General features: G+C 53.2%; 1 protein-coding gene across 1 annotated transcript; it reads right to left on the bottom strand.

The window, feature by feature from the left end:
- Positions 1 to 2,752: 2,752 nt before the first annotated feature.
- LOC125522463 (NEP1-interacting protein 1-like) lies at positions 2,753 to 6,205 on the bottom strand. Its single transcript, XM_048687520.1, has 5 exons — positions 5,514 to 6,205; positions 4,689 to 4,867; positions 4,023 to 4,106; positions 3,735 to 3,905; positions 2,753 to 3,255 (listed from the first exon to the last, which is right to left on the bottom strand). The coding sequence occupies exons 1-5, from the start codon at positions 5,692 to 5,694 to the stop codon at positions 3,133 to 3,135; spliced, it is 738 nt and encodes a 245-aa protein (XP_048543477.1). The 5' UTR covers positions 5,695 to 6,205; the 3' UTR covers positions 2,753 to 3,132.
- Positions 6,206 to 8,808: the final 2,603 nt, after the last annotated feature.

The raw sequence follows: 8,808 nt of genomic DNA, 5'->3' as shown, positions 1-8,808 counted from the left end.
GTCCTTGCAGCCGTGGGGCGTCAAAGTTGTGTATGCCGATTGTGCCGAGTAGACCGCCACGCTCCCGGGGCCATATGAACGCATCCGGCGAGCACCATCATGTTCTGTCCTTTTCTCTTTTATGCACCGATGTCTCGTCACCCCTCAACACATCCCGTTGGCACCATTGACACTCAAGCTTCCATCTATGTTTAGGAGTGACCGTAGCCATGTGTTTCTCATCCGATACCAGTGAGCCTCGGGCAATTACGGTCGCCAGCGACTCCCATCATAAGCACTCCTCATAAAGAATCCTTGTGGATACCGTCCGAGTCTCCATCCAAGACTCATTCTTCTTCCTCCTCCTCCCCCCGGTGGATGGACCCGATGACGGCTAACCGTTCGCTCCCTATGTCTAACGAGCGAACATTCACAATTCAGACTTCTTCCATCAGCTAACTAGCAAGAGAAACTCCAACCGAGCGACTCATTTCGTCTGCCCATGTTCGTTTGGATCGGCGCGGATAAAAACGACTGCTCAATACAGAGACCCATTTTTATTTTGTGTCCGCTTTCTGTTCGCGCAGACCCATTTCCGTCTCAAATTTATGTCACCTTTGGGTTGACGGTGGGCACAAAGTGAACGTTTTCTTTGCTCTCTTCGTCCACTTCTGCCCGCTGTATGTGCTGCGTGGTCCACCTGTCATCCAATCACCCATCCCATCTCTCGGCTTTCCTCTCTCTCCCTGCTCCAGACCACCAATGACGCCACGGAACACGAAGCAGCCGCCGGGGCAAGCTCCATTGTGCTAGTTGACGGGAAGCGCCAGAGCCGGGGCAGCGCCGGAGAAGGGCCGGAGCCGGGGCAACGCCGACACCGGTGAGGACCATGGCCTCCTCCTTGGTGAGCTCCTCGTCGATGCGTGGCCTCCTCTTTAGCTGCAGCCTGAAGCTCGCCAGTGAACAAAGCTCCCGCATGTAGCGACGAGCGCGCGTATAGGGCATGCCATGCGTGCATGCACATGCACAAGTAGAGCTACGCCAAGGGCCCGTCCGTTCTGGTCCAGCTAGCCACGCGTGCATGTACATGTGTGCGTGTACATGCACATGCCCTCCGGCTACGGACGCATATGTGGCGAGCTGCGACTGCGAGGCGGCGAGCGGGCGGGGCGAGCTGCGGCACGGGCGCAGTGAGCGGGCCGGCGAGCTCGGGGCAGGCACGGCGAGCTACGGGGCGGCGAACGGGCGCGGGGGCGGGCCGAGTTACGACACAAGGCGAGCTGGGCGGCGGCGAGCAGGCGCGGGGATGGGGCGAGCTGCTGGGCAGCGAGCACACGAGCGGGCGGGGGTGGAGCGAGCTACGGAGCAAGGCGCCGTGGGAGCTCGAGGCGGCGGTGCGGAGCTCACCCATGAGGCGTTTCACTGAATGCCGACGTGGACATGTCTAAAATGCGTCTGATTCCGTTGGGCGCACATGTCGTCCCATTCATAAAAGTAGACATGGCCAAACGGAAGGGTGACCTAAGCGAGCAAAATCGATGTTCGCTTGGGTCGGCCAGTTGGAGTTGCTTTAACCGACACGAGTAAAAGTCAGCTGTGACCTTGTCGCCGTTCACAATAACAGACACAAAGACCCATTGAGCATCCCATCGATACCCGCAATTGATGGCTGCATGTGCACTAGCTTACCCAGGAGGGGAAAGGAAAATATCTGGGAGACAGAGGCACGTCCACCAGGGGCAGGGCTCCCGCGAGGCAGCCGTAGCCATTGATGACCGGCCGCACGCGCAGGCACGGCAGGCGGTGCAGCCATGGTGGATTTGGTGCCGTCGGCTCCCCCTTCCATCGACTGGCCTCCGACGGTGCATCGTGTGAAGCCACTTTCCAGAGTCCACACGGGCCGTTGTAGCAGAGTACCTCTGCATCAAGTTTTACCACCACTGATGTATTTTTTTTTTTAAGAAAAGGAGCTTATTGACCCTAATTTTATTTCCAAAACTGATTTTTTTACAAGAGGAAGAGACCCTCGACCTCTGCATCGAGTGATGCGCACAGTCATATAATTACCTGTTGATACAACATCAAACAAATCGACGTACAAAGAGGAAAATGAAAAAAAAAAGAGGCCGCCTACATAGGCCGTACGGTGCGTCATTATCCTCAAATGCCACCAGACCTACGATGACATGTTAGCAAACAAATGACGCAACGCTCCACCTTCAAGAAGGAACCATCGCTCATGTCGGTGGTATTGGCTAGTCGAACATGACGTTTGACCATAGACTATCACCATGAAACAGATCTTCGAACTAACACCTTCAACAAGATACTACACACGTGGACATTGACGCTACCTGATCAATCCAGAAGGCACATTTTCTAAAATTGATACGACGACTTTACATACATGTACATTGTGATATTTTGGAAGATGTGATTTCACCTCACACTCTGCACTACAGGTACTCTTCTCAGGTGGAACTTTCGTATACATTGCGAGGAACCACTTGAATCTTTCACCACAACTACAACCTAAGCTGGAGATCTAAAGCTTCAGCTTCTCAAGATATGATGTTCATCCAAATTCATTACATGCTCCATTCTGAGTTGAGGTTAAGAACTTTGGTATATTACGCCATCGCTAACCAGTTCAAATTGTTAGTACTCACAGCTGGAATTCCAAAATTTCAAGATATGATGCTCTTCGCCAATTTTGCCCTACAGATCGATGTCGAGTAGATCAACATTTCGCGAAGCCCATGCACGCAAGATATTGTACAATAGCAGTGTGATATATATAATATTACATGATGATTTGAGGAGTTCATCAGTCCGGAGAACAACAACGAAGCGCAAGCCGGTCCAGTGCTTTTTTTCCCCGGTGGTAGTACGTACTACTATATTACATCCACCGGGAGAAGAAGAGAGATCAAAAATCAAAACGCAAAAAGGAAAGAAGGCAAAAAAAAAAGATCTCTATAAATTTAGGGTTCGTTCTATAGATATGTCAGCCTCCTAACAGCAGCAACAGCAACACAGGCATAGCGCGCGCACACAGCATGCAAAGCAGCAAGCAGAGCAAGACCTCCTTCCTAATAGCAGCAGAGACAAGTTCAGAAGTTCCTCGTCGGTCGTCGTCGGTATGATGATGATCTAGAGCTTCCTCCTGCAGAGTGGGCATGATCCGTGCTTGATCAGCCAGCCGTCGATGCACGGCACGTGGAACACGTGCAGGCAATCGGGCAAGCTCCGCACCTTCTCCCCAATCTGGAAATCCTGAAAACCACCACCAACATGGCCAGAAAGTTCAGATAAAAAATTTCCATCACTGAGAAATAACAACCGACAAGCTAAAGAAACAATGAGCTCGAGAGTATAAGAGTATGAACAGAATGTTCATGTTACAGAAAGAGCCGAGCGATTTATGTTTCAAGGCATGTGAGGATTTCTGAATTCAGACATACCAAAAAGATCAAAAGAAAATTATATGACAGCAGAATCTGAATGTTTACATACAAACGGACAAAAAGACGAAAGAAATTCAGACTATAAAAGAGCGAGAAGAAATCAAATAAATGACTATAGATGAATGAGCAGAAATTCAGAATGTTCACTTTTTCACCTGCACCCGGGAGCAGCCACACCTTTCTTCTTCACATAGTGCAATGATATGGTGACCAATTAAGCAGAGTTCATGCTATTTGGGGATAGTGGGTTTCAGAGATGATGTGTCAGAAAATGTGTGGTTTTCATACCTGCAGGCATACTGAGCACCCGGAGAGGTCACCGACGGCATTCCGGTTATACTCCTCGGTGATGATGCCCTCGGGCAGTTTGTCGATGGACGCCCTCGGCATCCCGTTGGTTCCCTCGATCTCGAAAAGGTCAGGGGCCTCCCTGAACTGTGATGAGTCCACTGCGTTCATCTGTATGTCCAGAAAAGCAAGCATGACATTGTCAACAACATTTAGCAACTGGTTTCAGACAGCAGCTTTGGATCAAACCATGCATGCCCGATGCAGAATTGCAAACGTTCAACTGACCTGGCTGCGGACCACCCGCTGCACTGCCGGATCAACCTTCTCGCGGACGAGCCGGCCCGTTAGGAGGCTGTAAATCACATTAAGCTGCATAGCCCAGCAGTTGAAAGGTTTGTGTTAGGCTTGATCAGACCACAAAGTCTCAGCTAAGTTAACCAAAGTATTACCTCTGCCCTAAAATTCTTGTCTTAAATTTATCTAGATACAGATGTATCTAACACTGAAGGATGACTAGATACATCCGTATCTAGACAAATCTAAGACAAGAATTTTTATCCGGAGGGAGTATGAAGCATCAGAAGATACGTTCATTATTCAGGTTGCAATCTCAGACGAATTGTGCACAACTACAACATGATGATGAGGACGACAAGGGTAGATGAGCAAGAATGCACCCCCCCCAAATCACTCGCAAATTAATCTAAGATTATTTCAGAAAGAGATGGTTTTGACTTCGGGATGAACATTCAATAGACACATTTTTTTAATGTTGAGAGCAAGAATTAGTCCATGTAAATCAAGCAACACGCCCTGATAGTCAGGATACATTGACAAACAAAGGAAGTGCAGGCAAGCAAGCAAGCGTGTCAGTTGCAAAGTTGCTGTCCTGCTCCTAGCTACTTGCTGCCAACCAAGGACTGAATCAAGCATCTCATATCTGGTGCTTACCACGTACAAGATGCTCCAGATCCCGGACCGGCGGGAGCGCCAGAGGCGGATGGAGGAGTCGACGACCTCGATGGACACGAGTGCCCCGGTGATGGCGCCGATGCCGGTGCCGCGGAAGAGGCCGCTCTCCGTTGCTAGGCCGATCAGCCCGCCTGTGACGGCTCCCAGGAACAGCCCAGCTGCACAAGAACACAGATATGTCAAATCTTCAGAACATGAGTCTGTATTCTGTACAGAATTTCTCAAAATCAGAGTGTATGCATAAGAGTGATTGCACGATACGTGAAGCAGATCAGCGCAAATTGCACATAGATCACGCGCTTAATTTAGGGAGAACACACTGAACAGGGCCTGAATGAATCGCTGGAAGCAAAATTTTGCTTTTCAGCAGTGGAAGCTAAACTCTAGTTTTGCAGCTAAGAATCTGTTACTCCCTCCGTCCGAAAAAGCTTGTCCCAAGCTTGTTTCTCAAATGAATGTATCTAGCACTGACTTGATAGTAGATACATCCATTTGAGAGACAAGCTTTTCCGGATGGAGGGAGTACTTCTTAAACAAGATTGCGAGCAAATATTTGAGAAATGAAGAAGAAACAGAAACTTTGAGCAAAGATTGGGAGAGCGCCGCTCGGATCCTGCTCTCCCTACACACATGAGCAGAGCAGGAGCCCCCAATGACTAACCATCAAAAATATCCCCTTTGTTTTCCTTAGAGGTGAACTTGACAGGAAAATTTCTTCTCTATTTGAAGATATCTGAAGAAATCAAGACTGGCTTGGAGCCGGTGTAGGCGAAACAGAGGAGGGGAGGGGGAGAGCGTCCGTACCGATGGCGAAGATGAAGGTGATGACGCCGCGGAGCACCCGGCGCACCATCCTCCGGCTCCCGCCGGCGCCGCCCCTCCCGCGGCTGCTCCCGCTGCCGCTGCTGCCGCCGCTCCCGCTCCTCACCAGCGAGGCCAGCGACACATTGCTGGAGCTCCGCGCGAACGCGCCCGACGGATCCATCGACCCCACGCCCCGCCCACTCCCCACTCCTCCTCCACTCAAGGACCGCTCACACAGATCAGACAGAGAGAACAACAGCAGTCGGTCGGCGGAGCTGGATCGGGGGTCTGGCGAGGGATCCGAGGAGGAGATGCAACCGACGAGGACGAAGCAGGAAGAGAGAGAGGGAGGGACGGCAGCAAAGAAGAGGAGAGGGGGAGACTTTATGGCGCCAACCAACTCGTGACCGGCGCATTGAATTCGCGTGCGGAGGCGGTAGGTTCGGTTTGCCTCCGGCGCCCTCTTTTCTTTTCCTTCGTGGCGAAGGCGAAGCTCTGCTGACGTGAACGCCAGCCATCGGCCCACCCCACCGTGGTCATGGCCGCCTGCCCGCCACCTGCCCTGCGCGTGCGGCCATCAATGGCTGCCGCGCGGGAGCCATGCCGCCCGCCTACGTGCCACCCCGGGCAAGATATTTTCGTCCCCTTTCCCCTCCCAGGCCCGGGTAAGCCGCTGCACATGCCGCCATCAGCCGGAGCTTCGGATTGATTTCTTTGGGACTTTTGTTTGTTATTATTGCGAGAGAGGGGGAGAAGGTGGCGGTGACGTTTTCATTGGTTGGTTATATAGGTTGGGTGAAGGGGAAATTCTCAGTTGCGAACGTTCCCTTCTTGTTCTTAGAGAGCGAACGGTTCGCCGTCGTTGGGTCCACCTGAGAGGGAGGAGGAGGAGGAGGAATAAAAATAATAGTCTTGGACGGGGACTTCGACGGTCGCCATAAGGAATTTTTGTGAGGCGTGATTTGACGGGCGTCTCTTTTTTTTTTGCAAGTGTGATTTGACAGAAGGCGACGACGACCATAATTGTGCAAGGTTCACTGGCACCGGACTGGGAACACATGCTTGGCTTCACCTCACACTTAGAGCATCTCCACTAGTGCCTCCAAGAATCCTTCCCAAGCCACTTTTTGAACGTCGGCAGGTAAAAATCGCCTCAATCAAACCCCTAACTCCTTGTTTTTCGCCGGTAGAAGCAAAAATTCCCGCCGGCGACCCCATGCGACACCCAATGCACCGGGGGGCTCCTGGGGGGCCTAATTTCGCCTTTTTGTGGGCGCTGGCCCACCTGCCAGCGGCTCTCTCTCCTGTTAACTCACTTTTGTGGGCGTTGGCCCACCCACGTGCTCCCTCCTCTCTCTTTCCCTCCACACATGGGTACTGAACCCCACTCCTGTCCCCACCGCCTGGCACGCCTCAGCCTCGTCGCTGATCCTCGTCGACGTCGGAGACCTGCACGTGCCCGACACTGAGGCGGCGGCCGAGGAGGCCACCACCTTTCTCGCCAGTCCTCTGCGCGGCGTGCATCGCCATCGCGGCCTCCATGGCCACGGCCGCCTGGCACGCCCTGTCCGCTGCTGGTCTCGCTCTTGCACCCGGGCTCCCACGCCTTCCGCCTTCCCGCCGGCCCCGCCACCTTCTCCCTCGAGCACGCGGTGCTCCTCGCCGGCCTGCCCCACTCTGGCGCCCGCCTCGTTGTCGAGAAGGAGAAGATCCAGGCGCTCCACCCCTGCGCCCGCAAGGCCCGCCGCGTGTCCGCAGAGGTCTGGCTCGAGTGGTTCGAGAGCCGAATCCATGAGGACGATGAGCTACGCTGGCTCGGCCTCCTCGCCTACTAGCTCGCCTTCTTCGTTGCCCCGCGGCTGCAGTTCAAGGGCGGCGAGCTGCCGGAGCGCGTGTTCGCGCTCCTCTTCGGCCCGTTCCCCGGCGCCGTCGCCTCCGGGCGGATGGCCGGCGGGCGCGCACCTGCTCTGGGGGCGCAATGATTGGGATATGTTCCGCCCTCAGGCCAAAAAATTTGCCGGCAGCCCCCCAAGCGGCGAAAAAATGCCTCCTGGGGGGCGCAACGGCTGGAGATGCTCTTAGGGAAGCTCGAGTGTCAAGATTCAAGTGGTCTGGTCTGGTCGGGTCTGATTTGCCCTGTTACTGGACCACCGAACCTGCTACAATATTTTAGGTTCAAGTTTTAGCCTGCGCCTTCTGTTGGAGGGTAACCTTTTGTTGGGTAACGTAGTAATTTCAAAAAATTTCCTACGCACACGCAAGATCATGTGACGCATAGCAACGAGCGGGGGAAGTGTGATCTACATACCTAGTAGATCGACAACGGAAGCGTTTGGTTGATGTAGTCGTACGTCTTCACGATCCGACCGATCAAGCACCGAAACTACGGCACCTCCGAGTTCTAGCACACGTACAGCTCGATGACGATCCCCGGACTCCGATCCAGCAAAGTGTCGGGGAAGAGTTCCGTCAGCACGACGGCGTGGTGACGATCTTGATGTACTACAGCAGCAGGGTTTCGCCTAAACTCCGCTACAATATTATCGAGGACTATGGTGGCTGGGGGGGCCGCACACGGCTAAGGAAAAGATCACGTGGATCAACTTGTGTGTGTCTAGGGTGCCTCTGCCTCAGTATATAAAGGACTAGAGGGGGGAGGCGGCCGGCCAAGGAGGGCGCGCCAGGAGAGTTCTACTCCCTCTGGGAGTAGGATTCCCCCCCCCCAATCCTAGTTGGAATAGGATTCACGGAGGGGGGAAAAGAGAGAGAGGGGCCGGCCCTCCTCTCCTTGTCCTATTCGGACCAAGGGAGGGGAGGGGCATGCGGCCCATGTAGGGCTGCCTCTTCTATTTTCCAGTAAGGCCCATCATGGCCCATATAGCTCCCGGGGGGGTTCCGATAACCTCCCGGTACTCCGGTAGAATCCCGATTTCACCCGGAACACTTCCGATATCCGAACATAGGCTTCCGATATATCAATCTTTATGTCTCGACCATTTCGAGACTCCTCGTCATGTCCGTGATCACATCCGGGACTCCGAACAACCTTCGGTACATCAAAATGCATAAACTCATAATATAACTGTCATCGTAACCTTAAGCGTGCGGACCCTACGGGTTCGAGAACAATGTAGACATGACCGAGACACGTCTCCGGTGAATAACCAATAGCGGGACCTGGATGCCCATATTGGCTCCTACATATTCTACGAAGATCTTTATCGGTCAGACCGCATAACAACATACGTCGTTCCCTTTGTCATCGGTATGTTACTTGCCCGAGATTCGATCGTCG

This window comes from Triticum urartu, chromosome 7 (genome assembly GCF_003073215.2).
Source record: "Triticum urartu cultivar G1812 chromosome 7, Tu2.1, whole genome shotgun sequence".
Lineage (NCBI taxonomy): Eukaryota > Viridiplantae > Streptophyta > Magnoliopsida > Poales > Poaceae > Triticum > Triticum urartu.
This window is presented reverse-complemented; position numbering and strand designations above follow the sequence as displayed.

Excerpts from the sequence above, each read along its gene's own strand:
- LOC125522463 (XM_048687520.1), bottom strand. The coding sequence starts at position 5,694 with ATGGATCCGTCGGGCGCGTTCGCGCGGAGCTCCAGCAATGTGTCGCTG. Across the intron at positions 4,107-4,688 it reads TCTGGAGCATCTTGTACGTG|CTTAATGTGATTTACAGCCT; the intron begins GTAAGCACCAGA and ends TGGGCTATGCAG. Across the intron at positions 3,256-3,734 it reads GGTGCTCAGTATGCCTGCAG|GATTTCCAGATTGGGGAGAA; the intron begins GTATGAAAACCA and ends GGTGGTTTTCAG.